Source organism: Mobula birostris, chromosome 17, assembly GCF_030028105.1.
Source record: "Mobula birostris isolate sMobBir1 chromosome 17, sMobBir1.hap1, whole genome shotgun sequence".
In the NCBI taxonomy this organism is placed as follows: domain Eukaryota; kingdom Metazoa; phylum Chordata; class Chondrichthyes; order Myliobatiformes; family Myliobatidae; genus Mobula; species Mobula birostris.
In genome coordinates this window covers 35122653-35137046 of record NC_092386.1, presented here as the reverse complement: position 1 = coordinate 35137046, position 14394 = coordinate 35122653, and the positions used below count along the sequence as shown (strand labels likewise).

Here is a 14394-nt window from a genome sequence, read left to right as displayed (position 1 = left end):
CCTTCAAGGTGCCAGATTTTCGTGGCTCTGGAGGTGGGCAGATTTGAGGTCAGTGCCTACAAAAAACTGGTGTGTCGTGAGAGACGGAAGATTGTAAGCAACGAGCTGGCTGCTGGCTGTGTGCCCAGAAACCTAAGATCTTTGGGTACAGAGCTCTGAAAAAGTGACACATAAATCGGCAAGTTGTTTTGTTATGCCTCCCCTCTCGCTGTGAAACGGCGACACCTCTTTTCCCTTATTAGGGAGAGAGAGAGAGAGAGCCTGTGGTATGTCAAATTACTGGGTGAATAAGTAGTCTTTGGGGTACTGCAAGTCTGTAACTTTATTGATGCTTTGCTGCACGCTGAGTGCTTGATAGGGGAGAGGGGGGTCGTCGCTTTGCTGCTGCATATGCATGGAGGGGGCTTTGAGGTTCTAACATATAACTGTCATTCATTCTTTGAGGCACTCCTCTGTTTTCGTAGATGATTGCGAAGAAAAAGAATTTCAGGACATGTATTGTATACATTTCTCTGACATTAAATTGAACCTATTAAACCTATATGTGGGTATATGAGAAGGGGGGAAGGTTGCAGGAGAACCAGGGAAAGTTGATTTGATGAAGATGCAACCAAAAATAGGTTACAGGGAAACAATGGGACTGATGAGAGCCAGCACAGGATTGAAGGGCCATTATAGACAATAGACAATAGGTGCAGGAGTAGGCCATTTGGCTCTTCGAGCCAACACCGCCATTCACTGTGATCATAGCTGATCATCCACAATCTGTATCCAGTTCCTGCCTTATCCCCATAACCTTTGATTCCGCTATCTTTAAGAGCTCTATCCACCTCTTTCTTGAAAGCATCCAGAGACTTAGCCTCCACAGCCTTCTGGGGCACAGCATTCCACAAACCCACCACTCTCTGGGTGAAAAAGTTTTTCCTCAACTCCGTTCTAAATGGCCTACCCCTTATTCTTAAACTATGGCTTCTGGCTCTGGACTCACCCATCAGTGGGAACATGCTTCCTTCTCCAGCGTGTCCAATCCCTTAATAATCTTATATATTTCAATCAGGTCCCCTCTCATCCTTCTAAATTCCAGTGTATACAAGCCCAGTCACTCCAATCTTTCAACATATGACAGTCGCGCCATCCCGGGAGTTAATATTGTGAACCTACGCTGCACTCCCTCAATAGCAAGGATGTCCTTCCTCAAATTTGGAAACCAAAACTGCACACAATACTCCAGGTGTGGTCTCACCAGGGCCCTGTACAGCTGCAGAAGGACCTCTTTGCTCCTATACTCAATTCCCCTTGTTATGAAGGCCCAGCATGCCATTAGCTTTCTTCACTGCCTGCTGTACCTGCATGCTTGCTTTCAGTGACTGATGTACAAGAACACCTCGATCTTGTTGTACTTTTCCTTTTCCTAACTTGACACCATTCAGATAGTAATCTGCCTTCCTGTTCTTGCCACCAAAGTGGATAACCTCACATTTATCCACATTCAACTGCATCTGCCATGCATCCGCCCACTCACCCAGCCTGTCCAAGTCACCCTGCATTCTCGTAACATTCTCCTCACATTTCACACTGCCACCCAGCTTTGTGTCATCTGCAAATTTGCTAATGTAACTTTTAATCCCTTCATCTAAATCATTAATGTATGTTGTAAACAGCTGCAGACCCAGCACTGAACCCTGCGGTACCCCGCTGGTCACCGCCTGCCATTCCGAAAGGGACCCGTTAATTGCTACTCTTTGTTTCCTGTCAGCCAGCCAATTTTCAATTATGTCAGTACTCTGCCCCCAATACCATGTGCCCTAATTTTGCCCACTAATCTCCTACGTGGGACTGTATCAAAGGCTTTCTGAAAGTCCAAGTACGCTACATCCACTGGCTCTCCCTTGTCCATTTTCATAGTTACATCCTCAAAAAATTCTAGAAGATTAGTCAAGAACGATTTCCCCTTCGTAAATCCATGCTGACTCGGACCTATCCTATTACTGTTATCCAAATGTGTCGTAATTTCGTCTTTTATAATTGACTCCAGCATCTTTCCCACCACTGACGTCAGGCTAACTGGTCTATAATTCCCTGTTTTCTCTCTTCTTCATTTCTTGAAAAGTGGGACAACATTAGCCACCCTCCAATCCACAGGAACTGATCCTGAATCTATACAACATTGGAAAATGATTACCAATGTGTCCACAATTCCTAAAACCACCTCCTTAAGTACCCTGGGATGCAGACCATCAGGTCTCGGGGACTTATCAGCCTTCAGACCCAACAGTCTATCCAACACCATTTCCTGCTTAATATAAATTTCCTTCAGTTCATCCATTACCCTAGGTCCTTTGGCCACTATTATATCTGGGAGATTGTTTGTGTCTTCCCCAGTGAAGACCGATTCAAAGTACCTGTTCAACCAGTCTGCCATTTCCTTGTTCCCCATAATAAATTCACCTGTTTCTGTCTTCAAGGGCCCAGTTTTGGTCTTAACTATTTTTTTTCCTCTTCACATACCTAAAGAAGCTTTTACTACCCTCCTTTATATTCTTGGCTAGTTTACCATCATATCTCATTTTTTCTCCACATATTGCCTCTTTAGTTACCTTCTGTTGGTCTTTAAAAGTTTCCCAATCCTCCGGCTTCCCACTCATCTTTGCTATGTTATACTTCTTCTCTTTTATTTTTATACTGTCCTTTACTTCCCTTGTCAGTCATTGTACAAGTAGCATCTTTATATGTTATTCTGTCATGAGAAAATATGTTAATATCATGAGAGATTAAAACATTGAAGTTACAAGATAGAGGCATTGGCGAGGCCCATAAATATACAGTGAATGGATGGGGCAGTTATAGACCATATGAAAGCAGAAGGGATTAGTTTAATTAAATGTCATTAGCTTACTTAGTCAGGCACAACATCATGTTGTGCCGAAGGGCCTGTTCAGATGCTTCACCATTCTATGTACATTCAAAACCTTTACGGGCCTTGACGTTAGTGTATAAATAATCCCTTCCCTGGATTTGATGTTGCATTCTCAACATAAAGGGTCAATTACTCTGGACAGCAGAAAAATAAATGTCTTTACACAGAGAATAGTGGATCCTTGAAATTCTCTGCCCATGACAGGGATAGAGACTAAGTACTGAAAGTACACAAAATCAGGATCTAAAATAGTTTTGATCTGAAGGGAACCAAATCCATATGACAGATGTAAAAGAGCAACAAGATTTTGTTTAATGCTGTAGTGTATAATGGGTTGAACAACCTACAGACTTCTGCTTATATTTCTTATGTTCTTAAAAGGAATTAAATTAATGTGGTCATAGATTTGGCAGATAAAATAAAAAGGAGTACATCAGCATTTTGGTTATTATGCTAGTCTAGCAACCAAATTTCTGTTTCAGTTATATAGAAGCTAGATTCAGATTCATTTATCACATGTACATCAAAACATGCACAGTTCAAATCCCACTTCCCTAGCTGGGAAAACTAAATAAATTTGCAAGTTAGAGAAAAAAAGCTACCATCAGTAACAGGGGTACAGAAGCATGGATCGGGGCATAAAGAGGAAGCTGTGCAGGTAAATGACTGGCATGGAGATAACCAAATTGAGTCAGGAAGGGACAGATCATTCAAATACATAAAACTCGGCTAAGAAAGACGGTTTTTTAAGACAAGTATTGCCACAGCAAAAATGTTATAAAGACAACCATAAAGATTCCTGATCTGATGGTACAAAGAATTCATAATATAGTTGATAAGTAACAGCACAAAGAGATATAAACAAATAAAATAAAATTGGCATTTTGGAGATAAGACAATAGTGACACAGCCTAGCAGCTGAATGTCTGAGAATATTCAATATTTAGATGGGCAGATAAAAAAAGGGAAGGAAGGAAGGTGGCATTGTTATTAAAGGATGAAAACAGAGCAATAGTCAAAAGGAATATTGTTTCAGCAACCCAAAATGTAAAATCTGTAAAATCAGGTGTGTGTGTGTGTGTGTGTGTGTGTGTGTGTGTGTGTGTGTTGAGGAGGAAGGGAGCTGGAGGGGGGAGGGAGATAGGAAGATGGGGGATGGGAGTATCAGGGATGTGAAAGAGAATATTTTCCAGGGAAATATTGGGACTGATGACACCCAACATAGAGTCACACAACATTGAAACAGGCCCTTTGACCTAACTGGTCCATGCCAACCAAGTTTCTCATCTGTTAGTCCTATCTGCCCAAATCCCACTAAACTTTTCCTAACCGTACTATACCAGTTTAAAAAAAATGTATACCTGTCCAAGTATCTTTTAAGTGTTGTCAAAGTACCTGATTTAATCATTTCCTCAGAGAGCTTATTCCCACTCTGTGTGGAAAAAGTTGTCCCTCACTTTAAACCTATGCCCTTAAGATTTTGATTCCCAACGGTAGGTAAAGGTCTCTGCAGTTTCACCCTGACTATTCCCTTTCAAATTGCTCCAACCCATCCTCCTGCCATTTAATGAAAGAAGTCCCAACGTTCTCAACCTCTCTCATAACTCAGTGCCCTGAGTTGAGCCAACATTCTTGTAAATCTCCTCTGTACACTTTCCAGTTTATCAGGTTAAACAACCTCCTTCCATGAATAACTATGAAAAAACACTTAATACTCAGCAGATCAGGTAGCATCAAAGCAAACATTTCAGCTTGAAGATCTTTTAAATTAATGGAATGATTTTTGAAAACAAGGGAAATGTGCTAACTTGATTCTAAAGCAAAGACAAAGCAATCACTTCCAGGCAAGGATTTTTAGTAGAATTCAAAAATCATTACTTACGTATAATTATGCATAATACACTCACCTAATTTGTAGATGATGACATAAATTAGATTCCAAATTGTTCCAGGCACTTTAAGGACTTCTCCCAATATTTTGCAGGGTTTCAGCACAAATAATCTGTTTTTTGCTTCAGAAGTATCTTCTAGTTCAGGTGTGAAATAGGAAATAATGATAGCTATAACATAGGCAAAACAGAATACTACGAAAACCGTATTCCAGCCAATATAGTCCATCACCGTTAAAAGCCCTGCTCCTGCAAGAAGAGAGCCCATTTTATAAGCCACAACTTGGATGGTATTGCCATAGCCAATATCCTCACTGCTAAGCAAATGAACTGCAATGCCATCTACAGCAATATCTTGAACTGAAGCAAAAAAGTTCATCAGGAGCAAGATGAAAGCCATTGCTGGGAAGTCCACAGCTGGAGTCAGTCTAGACATTACTAAGCAGCATAAAAACAGTCCAAACATGCTGCACAACAGCCATTTCCGTTTTGTTCCATATTGATCCACAAATGGAGCCCATAGTATCTTCAGCAACCAGGGAAAATACAACAACTTGGTCAAGCTAATTTTTGTAAATGTGAGTCCAGATGTTCGCAGGTAGATTGGGAGTAAACTGGACTGTAATCCGTAGGGCATTCCCTGTACAAAGTACAGTAAACCAAATAATTTCAGTTTAAAGGGTGCCATTTCAAATGGATGTCATCCACAGTAAAAGTATCCAGTTCCTTGTAAACCTGTGATGAATTCAATATCTGCAACAAAAAAATGCTTCTTTAAAAACTGCAGTAATATTTTTTATATTAAACTCTACAACATCACTACCTTTATAGACAAAATGATTTCAAATTAATTTTGGTAGTCTAGGGTTATTAAGAATAAAATGTTAAAGAGTATTATAATTAGATAACTGAGGGTACTGAAGCTGAGCTGCCATATGTGAGCTGATAAAAATCCTAATCAACACAAAAAGATGAACTAGCTCAAACCTAATGGTAATGGTAAGAGTTAACTACATAACATCTCCTAGCAAAGGCACTGTTCATATCGATTACATTTTTACCTTTGCAAAAAAATATTCTAATCCAAAAGCTTACACTGCAATCTAAGTTAGCTACAGCAAACTAGCTGAACTTGCCATTTATTTCAATTTGTTTGTGGAATTATAGAGGCTTGCTCAGCAGTTACTGACAACGTAATCATTTGGCTGTAAAGCACTTTGAAATGAACATCACTAAGTTACTGAATGCTCATTATTTCATTCTTTCCAAACAAAATTAAACAGAAATAGCATGAAATCTTAAAAGCTTTTTTTTTTGTATTTGAGAAAGCTGTCAACTAAGGTTACTACTTCAGAAAAAACATGGAATTTAAATATTTAAAGTATTCAAACTCTAATTCATTTATTTTTAATTTTGAGATGTATTAAAACAGGTTAAATTTGGAAATCAGAGAGATGTGGCATGCTAAATAATAATTCTATAAAGTGATCTCCCCTCCACCTCCCCCCTTCTCTCTTTTTCTATTCCCCATCATGGTTACCCTGTCACTCCTTCTTTTCTCACCTGCCCTCTGGTTCCTCTCCTTTCCTCTCTGCTATGGTCCACTGTCCTGTCCTATTAGGTTCCTTCTTTCGCCATTTACCTCTTCCACCTACTGCCTCCCAGCTTTCTCTTCATCCCTTTCGCTCCCACACACCCACCCTCTGCCTACTTACTTTCCCCTCACCAGTCTGACCTATCACCTCTGCCTACTTACTTTCCCCTCACCAGTCTGACCTATCACCTGCCAGCTTCCTCTCCCCTCACATTCTTATTCTTGCTTCTGCCCCCTTCGTTTCCAGTCTTGAAGGGTCCAGGCCCAAGATGTTCTCTGTTTATTACCCCCCACCAAAAGATGCTGCCTGACCTGCTGAGTTCCTCAAGCATTTTGCGTGTGTTGCCCAGCATCAGCAGACCTACAAACTGAACTTTTTTTCTGCCTTTCCTCCCACATGGACTTATTGAAAAATAACTTCCATTTGCACAGACAACTAAACAGACTAGTAACCAATATTGGTTTCATTCGATGAGAAATATTTTAAGAGGGTTAGAATTTAGCATCAGTTATCATAGACCAGAAAAACTCCTCCAACAATGGTTAAAGTAGGAGGGTGACACAGGAAACCAATCCGAGAACAGGGTATTCAAAAGGAGGGATAGGTTGAAAGATCAGGGCAGGGCCTTTAATCTGCTTATGGGTGGGGAGGAGAAGAAAGAGTAATACAGTTGTGCAAAGCTGAGGTCATCTGCAAAGATGTCTTGTGAACACATTGGTTACCCCTATAACTCAAAATACTCTGCCCCCTCCCCCAGCTGCCTATTACCTCCCTCATGGTTCCGCCTCCTTCATTGTGTTTTCCCCTATTTCTTCTTCACCTTTCCTGCCTATCACCTCCCTGCTTCCCCTCCCCCACCCCTTTATCTTTCCCCTTACTGGTTTTTCACCTGGAACCTACCAGCCTTCTCCTTCCCACCCTCCTTATAGGGCCTCTGCCCCTTCCCTCCTCAGTCTTGATGAAGGGTTCTGGCCTGAAACGTTGACTGATCTTTTCCACGGATGTTGCCTGACCTGCTGAGTTCCTCCAGCGTGTAGTGAGTGTTGCTTTTACCCCTATAACTCTTTCCATCTTCTGTCATCTTAACAAAATGTTGATAGGTTAATTGGTAATATAATTTACCTGAGTGGTAGAAGACCTTGTGTGATTAATAAGCATAGCTGAGAGAATATGCTGCACAAATATAAGTGGAGTAATGGTATTGAAGGATTGGCTGTAAAAGCCTGCATAGATCTGTTGGGCTGAATAGCTCCTGCAATATAAAGAAAATAGTATGGGGGCGGGGGAGTGTTGATTGCATACTGATGTTTTGAATATTATGTGAACTGGTTTAAGCTAAAATTGGATATGTGCACCAGTTATGGCCCCCCCCCAACAAAAAATGTGCTCACTGCAGCATATACGCAGAGGCTACTAAGTATATTCATTTATCTGAGATACAGTATGGACTAGGCCAGGCCCTTCAAACCACATGGCCCAGCGATTTAACCCTAACCTAATCAAAGGATAATTTACAATGACCAATTAACTTACTGGTAGATCTTTGGACTGGAAGGACTGAAGCACACAGAGGAAACCCACACGGTCACAGGGATAACGTACAATTCCTTACAGGACAGCGGCAGGAATTGAACCTGGGTCGCCAGTATTGTAAATATTGTGCTAACCCTTATGCTACTGTGCAGTGGCAGTATCAGTTCTGCAAAACTCATTTGCTCACCTGAACCCTGGGAATTACATTGCCCGGAAGTGGGTCTTAAGGTTTGAGGCTGCAATGTTGTTTAATGGGAGCCAAATACTCTTAAAGAGAGCTTCAAGTGTCTGTTGTAACATGTGGGTCCTGTTCAGTATGCATCTTTCTCAGCTGATGTTATTAGATTTCTTAATCACATATTGAGCATTCTAACATCCTCTACAATTCTCCTTATTCACATTAACAGATACATTAGAGGAAAGGCCTTCGTGCTAGGTCGAGGTACAGCGTGACCTCTGGTGCAGCCTGCACATCCTGCCTGTGACAACATGGCCCGTCCCGTGTTTTCTCTCCCAGCCAAAACGCACATGCCAACAGATACTGTAGAATGCTGTTGTATTTTATATATCAAAATGAACTTTAGTCACTGTATAATGCTTATGCCAGGACTCGTACACAAACACGCACCAACCTTGGAAACACTTATTTGTTAAAGCGCTTGTGAATTTTTCGGTATTTAACCATTTAAAGTCCCAATGACCCGCAATTTTCCGACGCTAATTACGTGACCCATACTCAACGCACAAATTCAGCCTTTGAAAATATTTTCTGCAACCGCCAAGGTAGAGGCGTGGAGATGCATATTGACTGCTTGCGGCGGGCTGAGGCGCCGTTTTACTATTGATCGTGCTGAAGTAATTTAGCAGGCGGGCGCTAGCAGTCGCTGGAACGCGGCCCGAAAAATCCAGAACCTTCCGGAACAATTTGGAGCAAATGCAGGCCGCACCTCTCAGCGTGGGAGTCGCCGCACCCTGGCCCTCACTTCCTCACACTCAACTGGCGTTTGTGAGTAATAAAGCCGTCATCTGCAGGCTGTGAAGTGAAACCTCCTGTGGCCTGAATGCATCCCCGAGTCTGGGGTTTACTGTTTTCATAATAGTTAAGGATGAATGCTGCTTTTTCTTGTCGCAGTTTTAACCCTCCGCATCCCCTCATTTGTTTCTACAGAACTCTTCATCCTCTGCTTTTTGAAATCGAATTTGTTTACAGTTACTCAGCGTTTCTGCCCTCTTGAGGTCACTAATGATACAGGAAACTACCGCAGGCGATTTGAAGCGACAAGATTTTTTTTAGGGACTTGGGGTTATGAGAGCATCTAGTTTTCACCCCGGTCGTTTTGCGTTCGCGAGAATGCACTTGAGGTAGTGTGTACTATATGCTTGTGGTCTTGGCTGAAAACGGATTTGCATGCCAGGGGGAGTGCAGTGGATAGTAACTAAATTGGTTCTAAGGTTTTTCTCTATGACGTGACAGTGCGAGACGAGGTCTGTAATTCTCTGGAGTTTATAACATTAAGAGATCTGATTGAAATTTGCAAGCTTTTATAGCGCTAGATAGGCTGAATGAAAAGAGGACGTTTCCCTTTACTGTCTTAGAAATAGGGTATTACAGTCTCAGAATGAGGAATGAGAGTGCAAAAACTTACAACATTTTTTAAAAAGACTCAAAGGTTAATTTATTATCAATGTATGCAGTATACAACTCTGAGATTCTTCTCCAGATAGCCACCAAAGGAAACCATGCAATGAGTTCAAAGAGAAGCCCAGCCTCCACTCAAAAAAAGGCAACACCATCAACACCCCCCCAACCCCTTTCCCTTGCCCTGCATGAAACACAACAAGAACATTGGCCCCCAATTCCTCCTTCCCCACACACAACGCAACAACAATATAGGCCCTCAAATCCCTCTCCCCTGCACAAAAAAAACTAATAAAATTGCAACAAGAACATCAAACTTCAAACACCAAACACCACTCCCCCCTGCACAAAAAAACGAGAAAGAAAGGGTAACAACACAATACAAAAACCATAATAGTCCAAATCCATTAATGCAGAAACTTGGTAACATCCTCTGACATCACTGAAAGAGGGAGACACCGCTTGGTCATAGAGACCTACCCTCCGAGTGTAGCCAGTCTCGTAGTTTCATCACTTTGAGACTTGTGCCTGCTTCCTGGAATTTTCTTGGATTAATCACTCAATCGATCTCCAAACTGTAAATCACAGGCTCTAACACTTCCAGAAACACATTTAAGATGGGGGAAAAAAAGACACAAAAGAAGTGAAATAAACAGTTTTGTGGTCTATCCAGAAGATGTCGACCGAGGGAGCATTGTATGCATGTGCTATCTATCTCAAAAAGTATTGCTGGGACTCAAAGGCTTGGGTCACAGGGAGAGGCTAGCCAAGCTAGGACTATATTCGTTTGAGCAGCAAGACTGAAATGTGAACTTATAGTGGTGTATTGAAATAATGAGGGCTATAGAAAGGGTGAATATATTGTCTTTTTTTCCCAGGAAAGTGGAAGCAAAAAGTACAGGGTGTAAGTTTATGATGAGAAGGAAACAATTTAAATAGAATCTGAGGGGGTACCTTTTTCATACGGAGGATGGGGTATATTTGGAGTGTGCCATCAGAGAAGTTGGTTTAGGCAGGTGCAATACATTTGGACAGGTAGATGAATCTGAAAGGTTTAGAGGAGTGTGGCCAAACACAGGCAAATGAAACTCATTCAGCATGGATGAGTTGACCCAGAGAATCCATATCTGTGCTTTATTACTCTATGATAATGCAGGAAAATGGGATACATCAACCATGACTGTGATCAAAGATTGGTGTGGGAGAACTGGGTTTGATATTGGCACCAGTATTGGAGAAGGGGGGAACTGTTCTGATGGGATAAGCTCCACTTGAATTATGCTGGGACTAGGGTCCTGGCGAATCACACCACTAGGGCTGTGGATAGGGCCTTTAAACTTAATAGTAGAGGGGTTGATATAACTGCTTGGAAAAGTGTGAAAAGAAAATCAGGGAAGGTTATTGAAGTCTCCATAATAAAGAATAAGACAAAAAAAATTAGAAGGGATAGGAATTTAACTTCAGGGAACATGGAGACAAAATCAAAAGGAAAGATGGTGAATACAGGACTGACGGTGTGATATCTGAATACATGGTTTATACAAAATAAAATAAATAATCTTGTAGTACAAATAGAAATTTACAGGTAGGATGTGGCTATCACTGAGTTGTGGTTGAAAGAAGATCATAGCTAATAGTTAAACATCCAGTGATAACACATTATATTGAAAAGACAGGCAGTTAGTTGGGCAGAGGAGTGGGGTAGCATTGATGAAAAATCAAATCAAATCTTTAGAAAGAAGTGACATAGAATCAGATACGTAGAGTCCTTATTGGTAGAGCTGAGAAACCGTGAAGGTAAGAAGACCCTGACAGGAGTTCAACTGGTCGCCAGGATGTGGGGTAGGAATTACAATGGGAGACTGAAAGGGATAATGTTACAATGGTCATGGGGGAATTTCAATTTGCAGGCAGATTGAGAAAACCAAGTTGATGATAGATCCCAAGAAAAAGAATTTGCAGAATGCCTACGGCAAGGATTTTTAGAGCATTGTTGCCGAGCCCACTAGGAAAAAGGCAATTCTAGATTAGATGTTGTGTAATGAGCCAGATTTGATTAGAGAGTTTAAGGCAAAAGAACCCTTAGGATGCAATGATCATAATATGATAATATGATAGAACTTGTTTTGCAGTTTGAGAAGGAGAAGCTAGGGGTGAATGCCACCACCCAGGTTTCACCATATGTACTTTATACTTTATTGTCGCCAAACAATTGATACTAGAACCTACAATCATCACAGCGATATTTGATTCTGCGCTTCCTGCTCCCTGGATTACAAATCGATAGTAAATATTAAAAATTTAAATTATAAATCATAATTAGAAAATAGAAAAATGGAAAGTAAGGTAGTGCAAAAAAAACCGAGATGCAGGTCCAAATATTTGGAGTGTACAGCTCAGATTTGGGTCAGGATCCGTTCAGCAGTCTTATCACAGTTGGAAAGAAGCTGTTCCCAAATCTGGTTGTACAAGTCTTCAGGCTCCTGAGCCTTCTCCCAGAGGGAAGAGGGACGAAAAGTGTGTTGGCTGGGTGGGTCGTGTCCTTGATTATCCTTGCAGCACTGCTCCGACAGTGTGCTGTGTAAAGTGAGTCCAAGGACGGAAGATTGGTTTGTGTGATGTGCTGCGCCGTGTCCACGATCCTCTGCAGCTTCCTCCGGCCTCGGGCAGGACAACTTCCATACCAGGTTGTGATGCACCCTAGAAGAATGCTTTCTACGGTGCATCTATAAAAATTAGTGAGGGTTTTAGTGGACAGGCCAAATTTCTTTAGTTTTCTCAGGAAATAAAGGCACTGGTGGGCCTTCTTGGCAGTGGACTCTGCTTGGTTGGACCAAGTCAGGTCATTTGTGATATTGACCCCGAGGAACTTAAAGCTTTTGACCTGTTCCACTTGCGCACCACTGATAAAAATTGGGTTGTGCGGTCCGCTACTCCTTCTGAAGTCACCAACCAATTCCTTCGTCTTGCTGACGTTGAGGGATAGGTTATTGTCTTCGCACCATGCCACCAGGTCCTTAATTTCCTCTCTGTACTCCATGAGGTACCAGTAACATTATACTGTTTAACCTGTGATGTAAATGAACCTTATTATTTGTTAATTTATTTGTGGTAATATTATGTGTTGTGTGTGAGTTACACATGTAACTGGGTGACCGTCAAATCCTATTTAGTATCGTTAAAAGTGTACTTGGGCATCCATCCGGGTAATGCTAGAATAGTTGTCTGTGCCTTTAAGGGAAATAGTGATGTCATTACGCACGCACGGGATACTGAGGAGACCATTTTGTTTCTGCTGAAGACGCTGGTGGGGCGTTGGAATTGACTTCCTCCCAGAGACTGGGCATGGTGAGGAAAGGTGAGCATTAATTGACAATATCCATGTGAATTCGTTTATGCTTGTTGGCGGATCGAGAATATTGGTAATTTGACATGTTTTACATGTGGATACTTTAGATTTCCACGAGTGAAGAAATCAACGCTGGGTAGCGTGGCTTATACAAAGTTCCTCACTATCCAAGTAGGTCAGTCTTCCCGTAATTTAACTACCAGGCAATACCTTGTAAAAGTTGTGCCAAAGTTTACCTTTTGTCTAACTTCATTGTATCAGGACTGATTGTGCATGTAACTGCATAACGTGAATGTTTAATCTCTGTTCGGAAGTTCAGCGCGTGTGTACGTCTTAGATGAGATGTACTCGCTTACATTTTTCGCTGTTATGTATAAGATGCAGGGTGGGTGGGATTCTAATGTTTGTATTGTGTTCCTTCAGAATTGCCACTTCCGTATCAGTACGGTATTAGTTCTGGTAATTTTATACTGCATACGCAATTCTGTCCATACACGAGGGTGTGGATCGAAAGTTAAACTGAGATTGTAACGGCAAGAACTGGTTATAAATTCGTTCGTTTTGTTTTGCAACCCTCTTCTGGCACTTAAACATCTAAAACAGATAAAGGAATTAAAACCCAAAAAAGTATTTGTTGTCCTGAGCGTGTACTTTTCCCCAGGCTACATACATACTGTGTTATGCACCTTGGTCTGGAGGAATGTCATTCTATTTGGCAGTATACATGTGCACAGTTGAAATGACAATACACTTGAACTTTAACTAAATCTGATGTCTACATATTACCTTTGAATAAAGGGAACTGCAGGTGCATGAAAGAGGAGCTGACCAAAGTTGATTTGAAGGAAACACTAACAGGGATGACAGATGAGCAGTAATAGCTGGAGTTTCTGGGTGTAATTCAGAAGATATTGCTGAGACTTTATAATGCATTAGTCAGACCACATTTGAAGTATTGTGAACAGTTTTGGACTCCATACCTAAGAAAGAATGTACAGACATTAGAATGGGTCTAAAGGAGATTTATGAAAATTATACTGGGAATGAAATGGTTAATGTTTGAGGAGTGTTTGATGGCTCTGGGCCTGTACTCTCTTGAGTTTAGAATGAGGGGGATCTCATTGAAATGTACCAAATATTGAAAGGCCTAGATAGAGTGGATACGGAGAGGATATTTCCAATCGTGGGAGAGTCTAGGAGCAGAGGGCACTGCCCCAGAATAAAAGGGTAATTCTTTAGGACAGAGATGAAGAGAAATTTCTTTAGCCAGAGGATGGTGAATCTGTGGAATTCATTGCCACGGATGGCTGTGGAACCAAATCACTGGATATATTTAAAGCAAAGGTTGGTAAGTGCATCAGAGATTACAGGTAGGAGAATGTGGTTCAGAGGAAAAAAATATGTCAGCCATGATTGAATGGTGGAGCTGTCTCAATGGACTGAGTGGCCAAATTCTGCCCCTATGTTTAATA

General features: G+C 41.3%; 2 protein-coding genes across 8 annotated transcripts in view; one reads left to right on the top strand and one right to left on the bottom strand.

Moving 5' to 3' along the window:
* Nucleotides 1-13737, bottom strand: part of mfsd3 (major facilitator superfamily domain containing 3) — a 77612-nt gene extending 63875 nt beyond the window's left edge. For 3 of the 7 annotated variants that reach the window (XR_011889529.1, XM_072281509.1, XM_072281514.1), the window contains exons 1-2: nucleotides 8567-9311; nucleotides 4825-5559 (exon numbers count right to left, since the gene is read on the bottom strand). Coding sequence is in view for 6 of the 7 variants with exons in the window: in XM_072281509.1 (XP_072137610.1) it covers nucleotides 4825-5494 (670 nt within the window). In the remaining variant the exon portion in view is untranslated. Of the gene's footprint in view, nucleotides 1-4824; nucleotides 5560-7523; nucleotides 7654-8566; nucleotides 9312-10053; nucleotides 13581-13708 lie in introns of those variants that run through there. The other 4 variants (XM_072281511.1, XM_072281512.1, XM_072281510.1 and 1 more) reach the window with 4 other exon arrangements.
* Nucleotides 8701-14394, top strand: part of LOC140211606 (uncharacterized) — a 112300-nt gene continuing 106606 nt past the window's right edge. The window contains exon 1 of the mRNA XM_072281508.1: nucleotides 8701-8940. The gene's annotated coding sequence lies outside the window, so the exon portion shown is untranslated. The remainder of the gene's footprint in view (nucleotides 8941-14394) is intronic.